We start from the raw sequence: 25,200 nt of genomic DNA on the forward strand, positions 1-25,200 counted from the left end.
AGACCAGTAAATGTTCATCTGCAACTTTATCAAATGATCTAAAAGTTTGGGTCTGAAAACAACATTTAGAAGAAGGTTGAGTGAGGTTATGGGAACAGGCCATAATCCATGATCCAGAAAAGCCAAGAGCACAGCCTTTATCTTTGTGCTTTCGATGGATCTCATTCTCCAGATTGGTCTGTTAGGAAACAACACACCTCTGAGCAGGCATGCACTTTAGGATTATCAGGAGAGCGTTCTAAATGTGCAGCTGCCTGAGCACCACCCCCAGAGATTCGGTGTTCACTGTACTGAGCCGGAGCTGCAGCATCTGGATTTTTAAAGCCTAGCCCAGGTGCATATGCGCATCCAGAGTGGAGACCTGTTGCTCTGAAAAGGAAAGATTTGGATTTATAAGTAAGGAGTCAGGGGGTTGTCTCTGCTTTGTCCCTCTAGCCTTTACTCCCTATTGGATCTCCAGCAACAGACTTGACTTCTCTGGAGCCTCTGAAGAGCTGTGAAGATGAAGGCTTCATTTGCAAAAGAAGGGAAATAACAACTACATCAAAGTGTCCTGGTGAGAAGCAAATGACTAGAGGTGTGTGTGGGTGCTGAGGAACTATGGGAGACCATGCAGATTGAGGTGAGTGGGACCTATGGGTCCCTGCAGCAGGTGACAATGTCCCTATTGGGAAAGGGATTAACAGAGGCTCATGTTAACAGCTCAGTGGGCCATGAGGGAATCAAAAGACAGAGCCCTGGGTGGGGAGCAGGAAGGAGAGAGCAAAACAAATAGAAGGATGAACTATTCTTCAAAAGAATATTTGCATGTGTGTGTGTGCATGTTTGTGTGTGTATATACATAACTGCATATACATATACATACACATATATATATTATTTTATACATAAAGATACACACACAAAACTCACATACACACTTATACCTAAATACATACATATATTTTATCCATAAATGCAAATATTATTTGATCATTCATTCCTTTACTTGACCATCCAGAATGGGGTAAAGATGCCTGGAGGCCAAAATCCAGCATCATAGTAGATGCCTGCCAGATGAGCTGGCAGAAATGCAGAGAGAATTCTTAGGCAGAGGATAGACATGATTCAATGTCAAGATATTTCTTTAACAAGTTTCCTGTACCTATGCAAACTTTCCATAAAGTCTACTTTCCATGCAGAGGCCTGGTGTGAGTGGAGGTTGTGTTAGTTTGAGTGGATACAGTCACGGGTAAAGATAACTAGAGGACATACTGACTAATCTTGAAATCAGGGGAAGCAGGAACTTGAGGACAGGGTGAGGAGTAAGTTTCACTACCCTAGAATGCCTGGTAAGATGTGAAGATATACACGAAGGATGGTGTTTGAGATTGTTTCATTTTAGTCTTAAAGAACAGGGTACTACCCTTGACATTCTGTGTTATAGTTAATTATTATGATTATGATTAGCAGCAGTAGTAGTGTTAACAGTGTTAGTAGTGATAATAGTAAAAATAGAAAACAACACTAATCCAAACACTTCAGACCCTCAAAAGCTGTTAATTTGCATGAGGTGAGAGACATGACATCTGGCAGAACTTTAGGTCTTCATTTTTCAGGTTTCATAGATGCCCTGATGTCAGAGTTGGGTGATTTTTTATAAATACGGCTGCCAGGGTCCTTCCTTTCTCGAACCCATTGAAAGGAAACCTCCAGGGAATGGAGCCACTTGTTTGCAGGCCAACAGGTTCTCCAGGTGAGTCTAATGATCATCCATCAAATGGGGTGCTCAAACATGTGAGGTAAACAGATTTACCCAAAGTGACAGGTGGAGCCCAGGGCAGGGCAGCCTCACTGCACAACTCCAGGTGGCACTGCTCACACTGTGGCCTATGTGATGAACAGTGTGGAACAGCCCTGATCAAGGGTGCTACCGGGATGCAGATCCACAGCCATTCCTGACCCACCAGGAACAACCCGTGTCCCACTGGACCCACTTCCACTCTGGGGAAGTCAGTGACTCAAAGTGTTTATCCCTCTATGCACGGGATGCTTTACTTGTCTCACTATCCCTGTCAGACAGGGTTTCTCAACAGATGCACAGGGATATTAGTTATGTCATTCTTCATCGTGAAGCTGTCCTGTGCATAGCAGTATGTTTAGGAGAACCCCTAGCTTCTATCGCTGAGTGTGAGCAGCACCTCCACGTTTTAATAATCAAAAACGTCCTCCAGACACTGACAAATGTCTTCTAGGAACAAAACTGCCCTCAGTGAAGAACCACTGCTTTAGGAGGGGAGGCAGGGTTTAAGGTTTTTTACTCAGAGCTGTGATTCACAATTTGGCCACTTGGTCATTAACAGTGGTCACTGACACATATCAGGCAGCCACCATGTTCCAAGCACCATATTAGTTATGGACAAGTAAATGTACATTAGCTGTAGTTGTCTTTCCTGACACTAATTCTCTGATGATAAAATGATTCCTCATTTACGGAGTTTTGGAAACAAAGCCTGTGCAAGTAATTTGCACAAAGTTACTGAATGTTGAGGGACAAAATTTGAGCCAAGATCCTTTAGAGTTGAAAAGGAGAGAAACTTTTCTCCATGCCTCTCGTTATTTCTTGAACAATCCATTACCCAGGTTTCCTTCAAGTCCTGAATTCCTAAATTTGCCTACATGCAAGAACAACCTGGGATCATTATTTTAACAAAAAGGAGAAACAAAACCAGATTCCCTGGCCTGGCCGAACACTATTGTGTCAGCATTTCTGGGGGAGCCTGAATGTGTCACAAGTGTTTCAGTGACTGCCCTCTGATAGACGAGGATAAGAGGCTTGCAGAAGCTTCCTGATGGGAGGGACTGGCTGTGGGGAAAACTGGGTCTTGTTCTGGTGGGCATGGCCTGCTCAGTAAATCTTTAATCCAATTTTCTGCTGATGGGTGGGCCTGTGTTTCCTCCCTGTAGTCTGGCCTATGGTAGGGGTGATGGTGGTAATGGTGACCTCCTTTAAAAGGACTTAATGCATCTGTTAAAATAAGCCAACATGAAACTAGGAAAAAACAACTAGCTCTGCTTTAGTGCTAAAAGTATCACAGTATCACACTTAGTATAAAGGAATCTTATCCTCCCCTCATGTAGTTACCATGCCAAACGATTTTTAAAAGTCGCTGTCCATACATAGGGCTTGTTTTCCAAAGAAAAATATTGTTTAGAGTAGCAAACTTATAAGCCTGCTCAGGCATGTTGTAAAGCCGCTGGAAAAGTAACTTGGAGCAAGTTTTGTGAATGGAAATGTAGTGCTCAAGTCACATTCTGCTTTAAAAAGTTGTAACAAATACAGATGACTTAAAAAAAAAAAAAAAAAAAAAGGACTTAATGCAAACACACCAGGCCTCCCAGTCCTCCCAGGACTGGTAGTCAATGCCCCTGACCCCAGAGCAGGCCACTATTGATCCAGTATTGATCCACGCCTCCGCCAGAGACTCCCAAGCGTACACAGGCAAGTCTGGCTCAGTCGCTTGTGGGGTCACTGCTCCTTTCTCCTGGGTCCTGGTGCACACAAGGGTTTCTTTGTGTCCTTCAAGAGTCTGTTTTCCAAGTCCTGTGGGAGTTCTGTAATCAAATCCTGATGACCTTCAAAGTGAGATTCCCTAGGGATATCCAGTCCCTTGCTGGATCCCCAGGTTGGGAGGTCTGTTTGAGCCTAGAACTTTCACAGCAGTGTGAGAACTTCTTTGGTATAATTGTTCTCCAGTTTGTCAGCCGCCTGCCCGGTGACTCTATAGCGGGGTTAAAGCTACCTCCTTCAAGAGGACTTAAGCCACAGCTCCCAGGGCTGTTGTCGCTAGAGCCTCTGTGCGTGCAGGAGGCCACTGCTGACTCATGCCTCTGCAGGAGACCCTAGACACGCGAAGGCAGGTCTGGCTCAGTCTCTCACGGGGGTCACTGCTCTCTCCCCTCAGTCCTGGTGCACACAAGGGTTTCTTTGTGCCCTCCAAGTGTCACAATACGAAAAGGCAAAAGAACAACCCGGGATCATTACTTTAACAAAAAGGAGAAACAAAACCAGATTCCCTGGCCTGGCCAAGCACTACTGAGTCAGCGTTTCTGGAGGAGCCTGAATGTGTCACAAGTGTTCCAGCTGATTCTGACCTTCAGAGAGGCTTGGGACACCTTGTGTGACAGAAATCCCCTTCTTTTCCTCTAACTGCTGGAATACATGGCACTCTGATTTCCACAGATATGCTCATGAGGCTGTCAGGTCAAATGTGCTGCGACCTAAATGAGCACTTAAGAGCTAGCAAAGCAGCGAATGATGACAAGCTTTCAATGGTGTTAATTACAGACATATTTGCTATTGCTAGGTTTTTTCATAGAAATGCTTGGCACAATTAAAAAATCACCTATTAGGATACTCCCGAGGTCTGAAGCTTGATGGCTTTTTCTTGGGGCAGTTTTTCATTCTCTTGTTGTCTCCTTTGCAGACAGTGAATGAGACAGGAAACTCTGGGGGCCATGGTCAGTGGAAAAGCAGAGCTGCGAGCCCTCTAGCAATGTTGCTATTTTCTATGCATGCCTGATGAAACGCCCAATGTATCAGGAAAGGGGAGAAATCATGCACACCTCTCCTAATCATGAATCGTAAACAGGTGGCAGGCAGAGACGTGTAAAATTAACCTGTTGGCGATTTCTCCGGACAATCAGGTGGCCCCATGGACCACTGGGGGTGGTTAGGCTCTGAGTCAGTCTCCCAGAGGCTCCCTGTTCATTTAGATTGTGTCCCTGAAATTATTTTCCACCCGGAAGCCCCCAAATTACCTCTCACTTTACCCCAAGTTCCATTTGTGGGAATAATATTCATTTACTAAATAATTACTCACTTATGTTTCACTTACTAAAACCCTCCACCCCTCCCCTGCTCCCATTCCCAGGGAAAACATCAGAAACTGAGCTAGGAGACCCACCCACCTCCAGATCAGCTTCCAAACTGTCTACCAACCTTCCAAGCTGGCAGATGCATAGACATCGCTTTGGGATTTATTGTAGACATCTACCTCAGATGCTGCTCGGCAAGTGACTCAGAATTCACTCCATGGGTGCTTTTCAAACCTGGCTCCAGATTAGGATGGTCTGGAAGTTTTACAAGAAAATGCTGATCCCTGGGCCCTTCCGCTAGGAATGATATTTCAATGATCTCTGGTGGGGCTCTCGGGAATCTGTTCCACAGCTTTGAATGAGAAGCAGCAACCCCCCCCTCCCCCCCCCGACCCAGTGAACACCTATGAAGACATTTCTTTCAGCCGTCGGGGGAGGCACTTTCTACCGAGCAATGGATGTGCTTTGTCTTAATGGATGATATGAATCTTCTAAATGGTTTCTTTTCATTTCGGTTTCCAGGAAACTCAGATCCAATTTACAATCTAATGCTGGGAACTGGGGAGGCCCGTTCAGCCTGCATGACTGTCTACTAATGTTATTTCCCTGGTTAGCTCTCTCTACACAAGCTCAACTTCCTGCCTCTGGTTTTATCCTGAATTCTTCATTAAAAAAAAAAAAAAGGTTAAATTTGTGTGATTTTAGAATTCTGAAATATTTTATAAATGAGGTAAGGAACATAAAAACACAAATAACTATATCAGTCCTGACAATGTGTTAAGTTCCATTTTCCTCATCTATAAAAATTTAAAAACACTGATTTGGGGACATAACTGTGAGGACCAAGTGAAAGTACTTAGCAAACTGTGACATGCAATGGAGTGTCTGTCATTATATTCAAAAGAAAATGTGTGCGTGTGTGTGTGTGCAGGCAAGTAATGCAGCTAATGTGTCCTCTGAGCAAGAGAAGCACTTTAAGGTCACACATTACACTGTCCTTTACCAACAGCATGTGAATGTTCAAGACGTAAACAGCCCAATCAGTCAGCTCCGGGCAGAAATGTCATCACTGCAGCCTGTATGACTGGAAGTATCTTCTGACAAACAAATAGCTTTCAGATATTTCAAATTAATGTCCTTGGTTGGTTTAGCTAAAGGGCAATGAATCCAATTCATCAGGAGTCTGGAGAAGAGGACAGTGATGGAAGTAACAACCGAGGCTGCCTGCCTGGGGGCAAAGATACACACCTAAGATGCAGGATGTGAGGTTAGCACTTAATCCAATGATTGGCAGCCTGACCTCAAACAAATAATTTCCCTTCTGCAAAGCAGGATTAGCACAACCAGGTCCAAGCCTGGGAAAGGGTGATTTAAGAGCCCCTGAGACCCAGTATCATCGTTTGTCATAAAACAATGCCGCTACAACACAAGGGGTCCCAGGATGAGGTGGGTGTTGGGGGATTAAAGTAGGAAAAGTGTCGGTCAGACCACTTTCTTTCTTTTAGCATATTGCAATGTCTGCCTTTAGGATACACTCAACTTCTGATAGCCATTGCTGAGAACACCCACCAACATTCTATGTTCCATTTGGGGGCGGAGGGTGGCAGAGATCAAGACAGAATGAACAGTCATCTTTGCTCCTCTGAGGCCTTGACAAAGTGTCCTCAAGAGAAGTCCACGTTCTGCTTAGGCCTGTGGAATCTTTGAAAGTTTGGGGGGCTCCAAACTCACCTCCTGTACTTTCCTAAGAGTTGTTTTCCAATGGTGGATAAATTAGAGCAGCAGTCAGAATGTCTGATAACATTTCTCCTCCACAATACAACCACCATGAATACCATGTTTGCTTTTGGGGGACTTGATCTCTCTTCATCACAAAGAACAATGATCAAAAACACAAGAGCTATTCAGCTATCAATTATTACATGCTATTTTGATATAGCTGTTTTAATATTTAACTATGACTTGGGATTGGGCATATGAATAAGCAGTCTGAAATAAAGGTCCATGACCTTTGACCCAGTATTCTAAGAATTTTTCCAATGGAGGTATTCAGAAATGTGACAAAGCCCTAGGTACAAAGAGCCCTGTTGCTGTTATTTACAGTCGCAGAAAATAAAAGCATGTAACTTAACTGTCCAACAGCAGAGAGGTAGTTAAGTACACTGTGCTACAGCCACAAAATGAAAACTTACATCGCAACTGAAATTACATTAATAGTTTTTTAAAAATGGGATAATGCTTACAATCCAATGTTAGGTGAATAAATCAATATAAAATTAAATAAAATACACTGTATGGCCTCAACTGTGTAAACACACATAGCAAAAAACCATAAGGAAATAGAGTAAAGAACTGACAATAATTGTTGCATGGGGTATTACAGTGATTTTTATTATACTTCTCTATATTTGTCAATATAAATTATTTTTTTTTGCTTTCAGAAAAAAAAGAAATAAAAAAGAAACATGTTTTAATGCATGACAAACACATCTGCTTGGGAGGAACACCACAGCCTTTAGTCAGAGTAATAACCCAGTGGAGTTACTGCACAGGAACAATATACAGAGGTGGCCTAGACAAGGGTGTAGTAATTGTGTAATATGACCATCACCACTAAGAGGTGCCTTTTAGGGGCTGGTTTGAAGGAGATAGGCTGGACACCATTCATGTATATATGCTCACAAACAGGAGTAGTGACTATTCACTAGTCAGACTCCTTATGTTTGTCGCTGGAGAGCAAGAAAACATTGTCAGGTAGCCTTTTAAAGAGAAGGAGAAGGAGAAAAAAAAGTTTAGAGTTAGAAAACTAGCATTGTAGGAGTGTAAAACCATATCATGGTACCCAGAAGAAAATCAAACATATGAAAGCCAGTCTAATTCCTGGAACACTGACATTTCTTATGCCTCCAAGGAGCTTCTGATAGTCCATCCACTCATTTCTCAAAAAAGATTATACAAGATGTGATATACTGTGTATGTCTTCAGCGTGCAGGCAAAAGCACTTGATACCTGGGTACCGCGTGGCATTTGGAGGAATACAAAAGAAAGAGATGGTTGAGTGAGTCTGGACAGTCTCATATCTGGGTCAGAACATGGACAGCAATGAAAAATATTAAAATGAAGAGAAACAGCCTTTGCATTTTTCAAATTCCAATAGAGAGGTTAACTCATTGTTTTTATTTGGTAATCAGAACATACAAGTACTTATTCATCACTAGATGCTGGGGGAAAATTATACATTGAGGGACTGTCAGCCTTCATCTGTGCAATAAAGATTTACAATAAACACATAATTTATTGAGAGCAGTTTAGCATATTCTGTTTTACATGAATCCCTGTGATTTATTTTTGCATTTAGAGATGTAATGCTATGGCATTTCAATAGTTTCTTTTAGTACAAACGAGCATCATGAGGAACAAAACACTCTTCTTTAGAATGGATGGTCATTCTATCTCAAATTTCAACCTGCATTTTATCTGCTAGAAACATATTTCACATCACAGAAGTACATTCTATCGCTGCCATAAAACACAAAGTCCATTTCATCATCCTCACTTTTGGAAGAACTTTCTCAGAACATATCCAGAAATGCCTTCCTTATTCCTACAAAGAACTATTTATTCAGCATGATTTGGATTGAGGTTCAAGATTTTGATTCTGCTTGCCTCCTTCTTTTGAGTCTTATTAAACATTCCTGATTTTAATCCAGACATCTCCCCCAATATCCAGCCAAACAATAGCAAAATCTAAGACTGAGGAGATGAGCTGAGTTATCCATTCATACATGGGTCAGTGCCCTAATGAAAAAAAAAAAGGTCTACAGACCCATGGTGAGGACATAACATCCTAAGGAGCAAAACTCTGCACAAAAATTGTGCCCTAGACTAAGGGGAGATAGTAAAAGTTGTCTTGTTTAGTCACTCAGTTGTGTCTGACTCTTTTGCAACCCTATGGACTGTAGCCTGCCAGGCTCCTCTGTCCATGGGATTTTCCAGACAAGATTACTGGAGTGGATTGCTATTCCCTTCTCCAGGAGAATCTTCCTGACCCAGAGGTGGAACTTGCATTTCCTGCATTGCAGGATTCTTTATCCCTGAGCCACTTTATATTAGTTTAAAGTGAGTCACCTTGCTTTGGGTAATTGATCTCCAATGAGGATTTCCTTTTTCCTGCTTCCTTTCCCTAAACTATTCCCTCTTCCCCATCTGCCCCAACCTTATCCCTGGCCCACAACATGTCCTCATATGGATTACAATGGAACAAGATAATCTTTTTTCCTTATTTTGTGTTTCCATGTGCTAAAAAGATGCTGCAAGCAGAATGGCTTGCCTGGGCAGAGGCAAAAGAAGGAATTTGCAAAAGGTAGAAAAATGAGAGAAGAAAATAAGGGAAAGGTGAAAAAAAGGGTATGAAAAAGATAGAGGGAGGAATCTGGCTGTACAGTGGGCACCAGAGTTGATAAAAACCTAACCGAGCTCTACAAATGAAAACAACAATTATTTTTAAAAATTTTTTACAGCATATAAAATTGTATAAAAATATCATCAAAGCAAGAAAAAAAGGAAAATGTGTACAGTTCTATCTCTAGAATCAGTTACTGAACAATACCTATGACCGTAGATTTTTTTTACCATAAATCTATGTATATTGGTATATGACTATACTCTGTACCATCATACATATACCCATTCAAAGAAAGGACAGTAGCACACAAATACCTACTCCAAGATAGATCACCACAGAGAAGCAAAAACTATACAAGAATATGCCTCCAGGGCAATCTATTTAAAAGTTATTCCACAGCCATTGGGTTTCTGTCAGTTCAGAAGCCAGCTCCCATGAAGATACACAGCTGTGGTTCAGGAACATGACTGAAGCTGACCAAAGCTGACTGCCTCCAAGATGGCACTGACTGGCCTAACGCAGCCAGCATTTTATTCTGATATTGGGAGATCTCTGCAACAGAGACCCTGAGTTCAGGAAGGGCCCACACTCCACACCCTGCTTCTCCTGGTTCAGTGGATATCTACCTAGGCTGGGTATCAGTTAGGCCAGCCACTGTCAGTGACAATCCATTTCTGCTAGAGAACAGAAGCCAGAATAAATGTCAATTCATTTCAAATATGTCTGCCAATATTTTAAAGAAAAAATGGATGAGGTGGAGCAGCATTAATTAAAAATCAGGAATTAATAATGTTTAAATTGACATTCATGAATCTTTCAGTCACGGTTTCCCACTGCACCCAGACTGAAACTGTTCAATGTGAAAACAAGCTTTTTTTTTTTTTTTTGATGAAACAATTCTTATTTGTTGTAGATTTCCTAGAGGAGCATCCAGGCTTTTGCAGATGTCCAATAAAAACATGCAGAGGAATTCTTCTTTTTCTAAACTTCCCTAAACCCAAATTCACTTATTAGATAAACCCTGTCTAAGGTTCTATAGGCTTGGTTACCAGTTCTAATTCTACTGTCATCTCTGTGCCCACCAGCACTCTCGATGAGAGGAAAACCTTAATAACTGAAATCTGGTCTTGGCGGGTAGTGTGTCTTTTGGTTCTCGGAGGGACATTTTATACAAATACAGTACTGTTCATTACAATTTTTTCATTGAGTTCATATTCTTAAATGATGATGAGGACTTTAATCATGAATCACTGTCAATGAATTACAAATATTGCTTTCCACTTATTCATACAGAGGATCCAATATAATATCATTATTGCAACATTATTTCTTTACCATCCAATTTTGCTGTGGCTCAGTACTATGGCGACCATAATATTGGCAGAGCACTGATTTCCCACACTGCACATATACAACCTTCTACTCACTTCAAGAAAGCCTATTTCATATTTCAAATGTTACAACTTGGATTATAAATAAATCCACTGGTAACACTGTCATCATCCCTTTTGGAAGAGCATTTTCATATAATCCTGTTTTGGCTTGCTTTTAGATTTTTCATTTGTTTGCTTTCCTTAAACCCAAAGACCATAAAGAAGTTTTAGTTTTTTTTCTCATAAACTTGGCTCTGATAATTTTCCCTGGACTACTTTCAATTTCCAGTCCCTTATAAGAAGTTATTTGTGTCACTAGGGTATGTCAGCACACACTTAGAAGATAAGCCTTTAGCAATGCGCCTGACATCTAGAAAACACTGAATGAATTTTCAGGCAAATGTGAACCTTGTTTGCACTCACAGGTGGCTAGTGGAATTCAGCTGGACAGTTCGGCATGTTGTTTCCTGAAGGCTGCCTGTATGCCAGCACTGCGCTGGGCCGGTGCTGCAACTCCCGTCGGGATGTGTGGGGATCATGGAATCAGAGTGAAGTTTACTCCCTGAAACCCCCTTATTGGGAAAATAATACTACATACATAGGTTTATGAGAAAAGATTTGGGGCCTTTTTTCTTTCCTTTTCCTCTTTACTCCATACGGAATGTTATGAAATCATTTCTATTATGAAAGTCTCTGCTCAGAAGTTAAGAATAGAAGAAAATATAGTACATATTCTTCCTATTTCTCTATCTAAAGAAAAGTGATCCATGACAGAAATGATATTAAAAAACCAGTATGCTTATTTCTAAAATATGTGGTCTCCCTAGTTTTATCTGCTCCCTGTCTCACACTCTGTGATAATATTGCTCTCTACTTTTATTTTTCATACTTACTAGAGGCATCATTTCAGGTGGAAAATGTAATGGTTTTAACTCTGAAAATGGAATGAACAGGTGCACTGCATTGTTTTTCGGCTCTGAGATGTCTAGATATCATTTTATTGTCTACACATATCAGGTCCTTAATGTGATCCTGTCTGAAGTCTTCAATGGTTTTTCAAAGCTCCAGGGATGAAAAGGACAAAGGAAGAAAATCCACCTGAATTTAATGGGTTAGAAATGAATCTCTTGCCTCCTGCCATAAGCAATTAGGGCTTTAGAAAAGTTGGTGTAAATAAAAGCTAGAACAAAGTCCTGCCTCTGGATGGGTCATTATGACACCAAAACGCACTGCATCAACAAAATGTGGCTGTAAAGCTATTTGGTGACATGGGGACCCAAACTCCAGGGGCTAACTCAGGGGCTACATGTCACTTTCCACCTAGGAACACATAGGACTGGTGGTTTGTCACTGGTGGGAATGTTCCTAGTACTCTCCCCACATACCAATTAATTCTGAACTCAGGTGTGTAAGTCTTTGCTTTATATGTGACAACAGAGTAAGATGTCATAATCCATGCAATGGAAGAATGTGCATCCCACATTGCTGTTCAACTTAGAGGAAGCTGTCTGTGTCAAAAGAAGGGAAAAGACCACAGAGAGTGAGCTAGAACTCTGGAAATACTGGTGTTACAGGCAATACTGATGGTTACCAGCTCCAGTATCAATTTATAGCACAGTAATATATTTTTAAATGATAAAAACAGATAATTTTGCTTTTTGACTCAATGTCCCTTCAAAACACTTTTTTCCCTCTATCAAGAGTTTCTTTATTAACGATCAAGAACTGACATCTCTGGAATGGATTTTGACTCAAAAGGGAACATTTGTCTAAAGATACCAATGTCTTGGTATTTTACTTTCTTTTTTTAAAAATTTTTTATTGAAGGATAATTGCTTTATAGAATTTTGTTGTTTTCTGTCAAACCTCAGCATGAATCAGCCATTGGTATACATATATCCCCTCCCATTTGAATCTCCCTCCCATCTCCCTCCCCATCCCACTCCTCTAGGTTGATACAGAGCCCCTGTTTGAGCTTCCTGAGCCATACAGGAAATGCCTGTTGGCTCTCTATTTTACATATGGGAGTATAAGTTTCCATGTTACTCTTTCCAAACACCTCACCCTCTCCTCCCCTCCCCCCCCATGTCCATAAGTCAATTCTCTCTTTCTCCATTGCTGCCCTGTAAATAAATTCTTCAGTACCATTTTTCTAGATTCTGTATATATGCATTAGAATATGATATTTATCTTTCTCTTTCTGACTCACCTCACTCTGTATAATAGGTTCTAGGTTCATCCACCTCATTAAAACTGACTCAAATGTGTTCCTTTTTATGGCTGAATAATATTCCATTATGTATATGTACCACAACTTCTCTATCCATTCATCTGTCAATGGACATCTAGGTTGCTTCCATGTTCTAGCTTCCAATAGCCACATTGTTTTTAAAAGTGAATTTTAATAGTAGAGTTTAAATTGTCTGTGAAGCATATATGGCTGTTTACTATTGCTATACTTTCAGCTCCTCTGTGAGTGAATGAGTGAAGTTGCTCAGTCATGTCCGACTCTCTGTGACCCCATGGACTGTAGCCTACCAGGCTACTTCATCCATGGGATTTTTCAGGCAAGAATACTGGAGCGGGTTGCCATTTTCTTCTCCATCAAAACACTTTTTAAGGATTTAAAAATAAGAGTTACATGGAGCTAATATTTTATCACACTGAGAGTTCCAAGCAGAGTGATATCCTGAATAAAATTCTCTTTCCACTTTTTTCCAGCTAAATTAATGACTTAAAGCAAATGAAAAACATTTTTGTCTTTATTGGTGCTAGAAAAAAATGGCTATATTCCTATTTCATTTTCAAATATTGTTTAGTCTTATGTGTTAGAGTATAAAAGGGAAGCTGTAGGCATTGTATTTCGACTGGCTGCAAAGCTGTATGTAGAAAAATACAGAATTGAAATGAGGTCAGAGGTTCAAGTTCCAAGGTCAAGAACTGACACGCACTGGTTGTATTTCATGCCTGTCTGAAACCATCTCAAACAGCACAGTTTGCAAATCAATGTCCCTTGCACTGAATGGGGTTCATAGGCATGTTTTCTTTGGCTTGCACAGTGTTTATACATTTCTGAATTAGTTGCCAATATTAAAAATTTTTGGAGAGGGTTTATAGAAAATCTTAGATATCTTGGCCCCTTTTTCCTACCTAATCTCGCAGTTGCCAGCCACTGCCCCCGGGGGGCAGCGCACACCCTCCCGCTTCCTCACAGCCCCGACTGCCTCTCTGATATGCAGGTCCCTGACTGACCGCCATTTATCACCATCACTCTGATATTACAGCTTGTTTCACTCATTTACCTGACCTGCCAGGCTTCTGATCTGAATGTGTAGTCACTTGATTTACTGTGGTCACTGTTAGGAAACGAGGAGGAGCAACAGAAAAACCTGTGTTCTTACCAAGCAAAACGTAAATCTGACCTAAGAACCCTGCTGGAATATCAGCACACAACTGTACTCTGTGGTATCTCCAAACCTTTCTGTTGGGGAATATTTCAGTGAGACAAAAGGTCTTGTAGACTATATATGCAGTCTCCTTCTTTCTCTCTGAATACCAGCATTTTGCCTTCGTATTGAGAGGATTTTTTTGAGTGTCTGTCTTTGTGCTTTTTGAATGTGGAAATTAAATTTGCAAACAGTAATACACTTAAGACTATCGTCCAGTTCTCTCTGTTCCTCTTTCTGATCCTCCTCCATCACCAGCATATTCATGTGATTTGTCCTTAGAAAGGCCTCAAAGATTCCTTTGTGAACTACAACCACACTGTAAGGATCAGTTTCATCCAAATCACACCATTTAAATCCACAAAATTACTTGATTTGCACTCCATTGAATCTCACGTGTGACTTGGTTTCAGGGGGCTGTATTTTTATTCTCTTTCAGGGCTACATCTACTATTCTTATTTTTGATTTGTGCTATTGTCTCCTACCTTGTATTTCTAAAGGCTCATTAAAATGAAAAAAAAAATTATTGAACATATCTCCCTGATACTAATTCCCTTAGTGCTTCCCTGAATAGAAAGAAGAGTAATGAAGTCAAACCATAGATATGCAAAAGAAGAGAACCAGCCAGTGGTAAAAATTTCAGTAACCACATAGTTATGACACCCAGTGAAAACACTGGGTTTACTACCTGAACAATATGGCCATGAGCTGAAACATTCTGGTTTATAATAATGAATACACATGTAAATTAAGCATCAAATAAAGAAAATCTCCTTTTTTATAAAACAAAAAGAATTTCAAATTACACAAATGGAAAAAAAGCATGAGAACAATTTCTAAGTCTGAAAGGAAACTGGAGAAAAAAGGATGCTTCTGACTTAGAAAATGAACAACCAGAGACTGAAATTATAGTCTTATCTGTGATGAAGGCCAGCTTGGCTGCATCCACCATCAGTAACCAGTGCAAAAATAACAATATATAAAGAAATACAGTGGCAATTCCTGTGTGTGTGGCTTTCTCAGGCCTCTCTCAGCATTTCCAGGATGTCCACTCCCATCAGGCCAGACAGGTGCCTTGAAAGCCAGGGCATTAGCAAAGAATTTTGAGGAAGTCCCTTCATGTTTCTGTTTGTACAAAAATCAGAATTGTGTTGTTTGCTTGGGCTGTGCAGGGGAAGGGGTGCTCCCCCAGAGTTCTAAGACCTCAAACCGGCTCCCAGGACGTCATCTCCTAGAAGGAGATGGCATGAGAGAAGGCCAAGTGCAGGGGGACTTGTTTTGAAAGTTGTACAACTTCCCCATATATGGGTCTTTGTGGAAGGAGAAGAGAATGAAGAAGCTCAGCTAAAATGATGCAAGACATTGGCAGCCTCTCTTATTGTCTATGAGGTGTGTTTTACTCTTCTGAATCTGAAAAAAAGAAAAAGAAAAAGAAAAGTGTCAATGCTGCCTTTCCCCCCCTTCTCCACCCTTCAGCTCTGAGAAGAAAATCTGAGGGACAAAAACAGGGGGGATCAATTACACATTTCAATATCATCATTGACATCTCCTTTGCAACACAACTGTTCCATTCATAAAGGAGAAATCATAGTGGAGAATTTTAAACACTGGTTACTTTGAAAGCCTTTAATAATACTTGTCTTAAACTAACATGTCAAATATTTGGTTCATGCAATATGGATATTAAGACACCTTATTTTGCAATCAGAATGACAATGACTACCAGATTTGGTCAATTTGCCTCCGGGGTCAACGGGATTGAAAGAAATCAGGTTCACCTAATCCCAATCGTTTCCATAAATTTATGTTCCTCTATCAGGATCCATAGCTATCTTCAGGAAGATGTTTTACACCTGACTAGAGACTCCCTGAAGGCAGGGAAAATATCTTTTTTATCTTTATAACTCTTCTTGCATGTAGTGCAATGCCTGACACATAGCATGTGCTTAACAAATACTTCCCTAAAAGATTCAAAGCAAGATGAGTTCCAACTGAAATTATTGAGCAAATGGATAAATCACCTGAATTCTCTACTGGGCCTAGAGTGAGGTGGTGCAAGTTTTAATAGGACTCATTAATGAAAATAAACAATATTGGATTTTTTTTCACCTGGTCTACTCTATAACATGCAACCCTCAGTGGACTTGGACAAGATTTCTATAAAGCAAGCAAACATATTATTATGGTTGCTTCCCCTAAGTGTTCGTGCTCTGTAAATCAGCATGCCTCACGGTGAGAGAGGGCTCCCTCCTGTGCAAGGTTCCAGAGAGAGAGGAGACTTTAAGAGGATAACATCATCATCTCCAGAAATGTTAGGAGTCATTAAAGGACAAGAAAATTTCCCTTTCAACTTTAGAGACAAAGATACTCTCCTAAATAAGACTGAGTTGAAATTAGGTACAAACTAGTCTGGAGATAGGAGAACTCTTTCTGATCTATTGTAATTATGGTCAATTCTCAAATTTTTCAGGGACCATTGATCCAGGCCTCCTGTGGTTCCTCTCTCTTCATTCTGGACCTATGTGTGTTTACCCTCCATTTGCACCTTCACCCACTTGGGAGAAATAATAGAGAAGAGAAAAACTTCTGGCCAAACACTTCACTCTGATTCTAGCAGGATCAGTGAGAGAAGTTGCCTCACTGGAACTTGCCAGTGACAGAAAGAGGTGAAACAAAAGCGGAAATCAAGGATTAGAAATTTTCCAATGTTTCTGATCATTTCTATGAAGTTTGGGCCAAGTTTGGGAATTGCAAGACAGGAGTGACTCCTTAACGCTTTGGCCCTGTCATTATCAGTCTGGGGTCATACGTAATGAGACTCCTTTTATTTTTAGATGGTTATTATAGTTCCAATCACCTCAAGAGATGTGCCCAGGCCCTCACATGTAAAACTCAATTTTGTTATGACAATACAAGATTAGGTTTAACTTTTTATTAAATGACTGATTGGTTGGAAAGAAGCTAGAGATAGCTGATATGGATCACTGTTACACCCAGTAACCTCCAGTTAGCCAAAAGCAAAAGTGATACACTTTCTGTGTCACGCAGTCTGGGTTTGTAGAGGCCCGCTGTCCTGACTGCTGCATCTCAGAGATGGAAGAGGTCCATCCAGGTGTCAGTAGAACCCAAAAGCCCTTGAGAGGAGGTCTTCCTCCCTTGGCAGTCACTGCTTCCAAAGGATATGCGGAGTGGCTGGCTATGAATCTCTACCCTCCCCTCCTCAGCCTTCTGGCCAAGGGATTAGGAAAGAAGTTGGTCAAGGAGTAGCAAAAAGGAGTTAATAAAGGTGGCTTGTATATTTAAGCTGTGCCTTGTTCACTGTCACTAAATACAACCAACAGGAAAAGAGGAAGAGACAGATACTCTGTGGCTGGGTCGGTGACCTAAGTGACTGTCCCCAGACTTCCCAAACGCATGCTCTCTCTAAATACGAATCTTTAGGGCACTCACCCTATAGTGTCTATTTATAGGAAGATGTTCCATCCCAGACTGTAGACCCCTTGAGGGCAAAGAAAATACCTTATTTATCTTTATAACTACTCTTTAAAAAAAAATAAAGTTTTATGGGAGTATAGTCGATTTATAATTTTATATTACTTTCTGTTGCACAGAACAGTGAGTTATACATATACCATATTTACTATTTTTTCTTAGATTCTTTCCCCCTATAGGTCATTACAGAGTTTTGAATAGAGTTCCCTGTGCTATGGAGTATAACTCCTCTTGAATGTAGTACAATGCCTGACACACAGCATATACTCAGCAAATTATAGTTGTTTCATCAAAAGGCAGAGAATTAAGTATGAGGTGGATGGGACAGACAAAGGTGTAATGATGAATAGGAAATCTCTCTCCAATCCTTTTCTAATCCTGACTTTCAAAGTGTGAAATAAAAATGAAATCGTAAGTACACTGATTTTTATAATATATTCAATAGCAAATTATGATATGTCAAAAATGTGTACTCCCTATGAAGAAATAGCCCACTGTGCATGACACTCTGTGGGACTAAGCTCCCAGAGAAACAGCACCTGCTTTCCAAGTGGCTTTGACATGACTTGTAAATCTCCTCACTCGACTCTTTCTCTCCTGAGCTTCAAATGTCACAGACTTGCTTTGCTGTGTTTCAGTTCTGTGTATTTGTTTTCAATGCAAACTAAAACTGCATAAGCATTTAAAACTAAAACTGGGTAAAACTACAAAGTATATAAAAATGAGGACCTAAAACCAGAGTGTGAGAAATCACTCTGTATTGATCTGATTTACATGACTATTTTTGCTTTGAATTCCATTGATTGTAAATTGATGTTGGTTTTTTGGAGGCCACAGAAAGTAGTTAAACTCACTCATCTTTTTAAGAGTGATTGATGAACTGAAATGGAAAATATCTTCACTCGATTTGGGAAAATTCAAGAAAATATCTAATTAAGTGCCACCTCCTCACCTGCCCCTAGGTGAAACCTCTCACATTTCATAGCGAGGCAGCCATGCAGACTCTGAAGCCTGAAGTGTGTGGTTGTATGAATTCACAGAAAGGTATTTACTCCAAGGGAATGAACAATAAAGAATGTTTCAGCAACTTCATTTAAAGAAATAGAAGATGGAGATGTACAACAATGTGGCTCTATTCCTCCCTTCCCAGGGTGCTCCTAGAGGAAAGTAGAGATGCTACAAAAAATCATTTGGTTTAAAGACAGCTGTTTTAAGAGGCTTAAAGTTCAGATTTGATTTGACTCCAGATATGTGTTTAGCAGTCATACTGCTTATTCCTAGATCACAAGCTGAATATCTACAAAGCAGGCCTCATAGAATCTGGGACTGGCTTTGAAAAACATCTGTAAATACTTTCATTTTTCACTTTTTGGGGGCTTGATTTTTTTATTGCCTGATTCAACTATCACCCAAGCTCAAAAGCAAGCTGACTTGGCTAGGCACAGAGCTGGAATTAAATCAGATTTTCAAGTCCCAGGAATCCTTCTAGAGCTGCCTCTCCATGGAGTCAACTTTCTACAAAAATAATAAAGTGATACCGTAAACAATAGAAAGATCTGTAAAAGGCTAAATAGAAAAAAAAAAAAAAAACCTGCAAAAGAATAAATGTGGTAAAACTAAACTCAATTTAAAATATCTAGCAGAATTTCTGTGGGGCTTATAAGCAGGTCCTGGTTTTGCTTCTTAATAATGAGGAAATACTAAAAACAAATGAATATTGCTTAGAGATAAGCATTGTTTTCAATCTTCTAGGTTGTAAGTGCAAGACAGCTATTTTACTGTTTTTTTTTTTCTTTTTTTTTGGCTGCAGCATGTGGGATCCTAGTTCCCTGACCAGGGATCAAACCCAAGCCCCCTGCATTGGACATGCAAAGTTTCAACCACTGTACTTCCAGGAAAGTCCCAAGACAGCTATTTTAAATGGCTACCACCAAAACCCCAAAGTATACATGCATGCTTTCTCCTTGCCCCAAATGATAGAGGATATGATTATTTTAAATAATTCTAACGAATTATTCTAAATTAATTTTACTACATATAATACCAAGGCTATAGCTCTCCTAAGACGGGTAGATGAATGGATGAATGGATGGATGATGGATGGAGAGAATAAACAGATGATAAAGTAAATTTGTAGGAATATAATTTCCTGAAACCTTACCTATGCCATCATTTCCTCATTTCCTAACATTCACCCATTTAACCCAAATATACAGAGTAAGTACAAAGGATAGTTCTTAGGTTCAACCCTTGGGACTTTTCCTTTCTTTTGATCCTTGGCATCTGTGCTATCACTGAGAATAATGATAATGTTAACTTTTATCCTTTTACTTTGCTGTTTTCTTTCTTCCTTTATATAGCATGGCTCTTCTTTCCAAACTTAAACTATGTGAATAACTGCCTCTTGTTCTTCTGTCCCATACTGTCCAAGGTATTTTACTGCCATTCTTCTCTGTACTAAGGACCTAGTACTTCAGCACTAAAGGAAACCAAGTACTCAGCTCACCAAGTGCCCCGGGACCTGACCCCCCATTAAGAGGTAAGTAAAAGTCAGGCATCGACATCTCATATCACTCCTCTGGGTCAGGGAAGAGCAGAGTTGTCTGCACCCAAGTTTTGTTTCTGATCAGCTTTTGAATCTTCTATTTTTGAAGCCAACAAGAAACCAGAGAATAAGGAAGTCCTTCAGAGAAAGTTAAATGAGGCTGGGATTTTAGGCCTGAAATATTCTGACTGCTTTTTATGTTTTCTCTTATTTTATTAGTTCAGGAAAAAGTAAGATTCAAAACGAATGAACGGAAAAAAAACCAAACATTTATTCTCATGTTTTCACTGTGGCTCCAGGCTATAGAATAAAAATAGCATATATTGTAGATAACTAATACTTATGAAATACAGTCATCATCACTTGGAGATCAGGCTGTCCTTTGGTTTAAAACACTAAGAATAAACACAAAGAGAAAGCTTCGATACTTGCTTGACGTTGCATTTTTAACAGCTCTTCTAGCTTGTGGGTGTCTAGAAAAAAAACGGCATAACAAGGGAGACATAGCTTGCTCCTGGCTTTGGCACATATTTCAAAAGCAGCTGTTTATTTTTTTTAAAAAAATTTATAATGTTAATAGAGTTTCTTTTGACAAATGTATTGTTGCTTGTGTTTCTCCAATCACTTGCAAAGAATCTGACAGAATATAATTTTTCTAGGGGGAAAACAGATAAATATTTATTTCATGAATACTAAAAAGTTATTTTTAATCCTGAACATCAATAAAAGAAAAAAAAAAGACAAATCACATTTCCCCAGTAGTTCCAAAATTGTAATCTTCTCTGTCAAACCAGGTTCCTTGAAAAATTCAATGGTACATTAAGAGTGTAACGAAATGTCTAGAAGATAGAGTGAAACAATGAAAGCTTATATACCAATAATTGCTAGGGAAAAGTTGTTTAAAAAGATTAATTTCATCATTAACAGAGAGTACATAATATACTTTTATGTGACATTTCTACTATGTAGTTATTTGCTAAGAGACTGAAATCTAAATGGCTATCTGAAAAGCATGAATTGACTCTCAAGTCAATTTACTTGACTCTCAAGTAAAGTTTTCTTTACTATAACACAATTTAACTATTGTAATTGTGCCAATTAACACTGTATTATACATATATATACACACACACATATATTCACTTACTGTATACATATACACAATCCACATATATGTATATTGTATATATGTATATATATACACACAAATTCAGTTGCTGTTTGATACTACAAATGTGAACTTCAATAATACAAAACTTACAGGAGTAAGTAATAGTTTAATGTCACTTGTTCCTTTATAATCCATCATGAGGATATCTATTATATACCCTCCTTATAAAGCACATTCACTGAACCTAAAACTATATTAAAAACACATTGGTTTGAAATGGATGCTTGTAACCAAAAGAGCTAACTGTTCTGATTCACTGTGACCATCTATGCTAAAGCCATGTGGATGTCACAGGTTTTATACTCCCACGCTTTCAAGTGTATCATCCTCAGTAAAAAGGAACAAAGAGATTTTTTTTCTTTTAAATTTCACCCCATTTGACCACTTCCAACCCACATACAATGGATTGGTTAATAGTTTTCCCCAAAATCCATCCAAAAAATTATACTGGGTTTTGGCATCACTGCACTCACAAAACTCTTATTCTTGGGACAACCTATAGCAAGGTTTCTAAAATTAATTAGAAACTGGCACTGAAGTTTATCAGTGAAAAACTGTAAGTAACAAAACCTTTCAGGATATAATTAGGGTATCCTATCTAGATGCATAAAAATAATAAGCATCTAAAAATAATAATGAAATTCTCTCTTTCATTTATCAGCTTTTTGTTGTTTTCCTTTGACAGGGACATTGCAGTAGAGGATTAAGACATTTGGGTTATCACACAACTTGAGAAAATAATGCATAAAATGTTTAGAAAAAGCACATATTTCATGCCTCTTTCTTGCTAAACCACAGCATTTACTTACCGTTGATGCTCCATATCTTGATACATACAAATATATTAAGTAAATGGGTCACAAGAGTTTTCATGGACAAATGGCTACGGGAAATAGGATATGAATCAGAACATGTGTCGTTAACAATGATTTATCTTAGTTGGGACCAAGGGTACTCCAGATGTTTGGCCCTGTAAACTGATGGAAAATAAGGATCCTAGATTCTCATGTGGAAGGAAATTCCTTCATTAAAGAAACAGAGGAGAGGACAAGATGGCAGCGGAGTGGGTGGACGTGGAGTACATCTCTCTCCATGGATACATCAGGAATACACCTTCAGACACAGAAGTGCATGCAGAACACCAGCTGAGAGTGGACCGGAGTACCTGACCAGTGGAAAAGAATACATAGACCCACGCAAAACTCGAGATCAAGCCCTGAGTCTTTGGAGTGGGAGCACTGACTCCAAGACCCTAGACTACCAGAGAACTAACCCTAGGGGGTATCAAATAGTGAGAACTCACACAAAGGAAACCACCTGAATACAAGACCCTGCATCACCCAACCACAAGTAGCACCCTGTGCAGGATGCCTCATCTAAACAACAAACAAAACAAAAATACAAACCCAATCATCAGCAGACAGGGTTACCACCTCACTTAGCCTTGCCCATCAGAGGAAAAACAAACAAAAACTCAGCAAAAATCTCACCCTGTACAAAGCTTACACAAACCACTTACACCAATCTTAGGAGGGAAGAAACCAAAAGGAAGCAAGAATTCAACCTTGAAGCCTAGGAAAAGGAGACCTCAAACACAATAAGTTAGGAAAAAATAATGAAAAGGCAGAGAAATACTATACAAATGAAGGAACAAATAAGAAACACAGAAGTCCAAATAAATAAAGAGGAAACAGACAAAGTACCTGAAAAAGAATTCAGAATAATGATAGTAAAGATGATCAAAAACCTTGAAAACAAAATGGAGAAAATGGTCAATTAACAAAGACCTAGAAGAACTAAGAATAAACATACAGAGACATACAACATGATTACTGAAATTAAAAATACTCTAGAAGGAATTAATAGCAGAATATTTGAAGCAGAAGAACAAGTCAGTGAGCTGGAAGATAAAACGGTGGAAATAACTTCGGAAGAGCAGAATACAGTAAAAAGAATGAAAAGAACTAGGAATACTCTCAGAGACCTCTGGGACAATATCAAACATACCAACATTCAAATTATAGGGGTCCCAGAAGAAAAAGAGAAAAAGAAAGGGTATGAGAAAAGTTTTGACAAGATTATAGTTGAAAATTTCCCCAACATGGAAAAGGAAATAATCAAGTCCAAGAGGCACAATGAGTCCCATACAGGATAAACCCAAGGAGAAACACGCCAAGACACATACTAATCAAGCTAACAAAGACTAAACACAAAGAAAGAATATTAAAAGCAGCAAGGGAGAAGAAACAAGTAACATACAAGGGAAACACTGTAAGCTTAACAACTGATCTTTCAGCAGAAACTCTGCAGGCCAGAAGGGAATGGAAGGATATATTTAAAGTACTGAAAGGGAAAAATCTACAACCAAGATTACTGTACCCAGCGAGGATCTCATTCAAAACTGATGGAGAAATAAAAGGCTTTTCAGACAAGCAAAAGTTAAGAGAATTCAGTACCACCAAACCAGCTTTACAACAAATGTTAAAGGGACTTACATAGTCAAGAAATACAAGAGAAGGAAAAAGATCTACAAAATCAACCACAAACAATTAAGAAAATGGCAATAGGAACATACACATCAATAATTACTTTCAATGTAAATGGATTAAATGCTCCAACCAAAAGACACAGACTGGCTGAATGGATACAAAAACAACACCCATATAGATGCTGTCTATAAGAAACCCACTTCAGACCTAAAGACACACAGAGACTGAAAGTGAGAGGATGGAAAAATATATTCCATGCAAATGAGAAGCAAAAGAAAGCTGGAGTAGCAATCCTCATATCAGACAAAATAGACCTTAAAACAAAGATTACAAGAGATAGGGAAGGACACTACATAATGCTCAACGGATCAGTCCAAGAGGAAGATACAACAATTGTAAATATTTATGCACCTAACATAAGAGCACCTCAGTACACGGCAAACGCTGCTGCTGCTGCTGCTAAGTCGCTTCAGTCGTGTCCGACTCTGTGCGATCCCATAGATGGCAGCCCACTAGGCTCCTCTGTCCCTGGGATTTTCCAGGCAAGAACACTGGAGTGGGTTGCCATTTCCTTCTCCAATGCATGAAAGTGAAAAGTGAAAGTGAAGTCGCTCAGTTGTGCCCGACTCTTAGCGACCCCATGGACTGCAGCCTACCAGGCTCCTCCATCCATGGGATTTTCCAGGCAAGAGTACTGGAGTGGGGTGCCATTGCCTTCTCCGATGGCAAACACTAACAGACGTAAAAGGAGAAACTGACAGTAATACAATGATAATAGGAAACTTAAACACCTCACTCACACCAATGGACAAATCATCAAAACACAAAATTAATAAGGAAACACAAGTCTTAAATGATACGTTAGATGAGATGGATCTCATTGATATCTTCAAGACATTCCATCCAAATGCAGACGAATACACCTTATTCTCAAGTGAACATGAAACATTCTCCAGGATAGACCACATCTTGGGTCACAAATCAAACCTCAGGAAATTTTAGAAAACTGAAATCATATCAAGCATCTTCTCCAACCACAGCACTATGAGACTAGGTATCAATTATAAGAAAAACACTGTAAGAAACACAAACACATGGAGACTAAACAACACATTCCTAAATAACCAACAGGTTACTGAAGAAATTAAAATGGAAATCAAAAAATTTCTAGAAACAAATGACAATGAAAACATGACAACTCAAAACCTGTGGGATGCAGCAAAAGCAGTTCTAAGAAGGAAGTTTATAGCAATACGATCCTACCTCAAGAAACAAGAAAAACACTGAATAGACAACCTAACGTTAGAGGTAAAACAACCTGGAAAAAGAAGAAGAAGAACAAAAAAATTAGTAGAAGGAAAGAAATCATAAAGATCTGAGCAGAAATAATTGAAAAAGAAACAATAGCAAAGATTAATAAA

The 25,200-nt window shown here is 39.4% G+C and overlaps 1 protein-coding gene across 14 annotated transcripts in view; it reads right to left on the bottom strand.

The window, feature by feature from the left end:
- The window catches only part of PDE1C (phosphodiesterase 1C), a 585,243-nt gene that overhangs the window by 21,052 nt on the left and 538,991 nt on the right, over positions 1-25,200 (bottom strand). For 5 of the 14 annotated variants that reach the window (XM_070468234.1, XM_070468263.1, XM_070468278.1 and 2 more), the window contains one exon: positions 20,367-20,592. The exons of 7 other annotated variants lie outside the window; for them this stretch is intronic. In XM_070468234.1, coding sequence (XP_070324335.1) covers positions 20,507-20,592 — 86 coding nt within the window. In that variant the 3' untranslated portion in view covers positions 20,367-20,506. Of the gene's footprint in view, positions 1-7,990; positions 15,493-20,366; positions 20,593-25,200 lie in introns of those variants that run through there. 2 more of the 14 variants (XM_070468257.1, XM_070468246.1) reach the window with 1 other exon arrangement.

This window comes from Odocoileus virginianus, chromosome 1 (genome assembly GCF_023699985.2).
Source record: "Odocoileus virginianus isolate 20LAN1187 ecotype Illinois chromosome 1, Ovbor_1.2, whole genome shotgun sequence".
Taxonomy (NCBI): domain Eukaryota; kingdom Metazoa; phylum Chordata; class Mammalia; order Artiodactyla; family Cervidae; genus Odocoileus; species Odocoileus virginianus.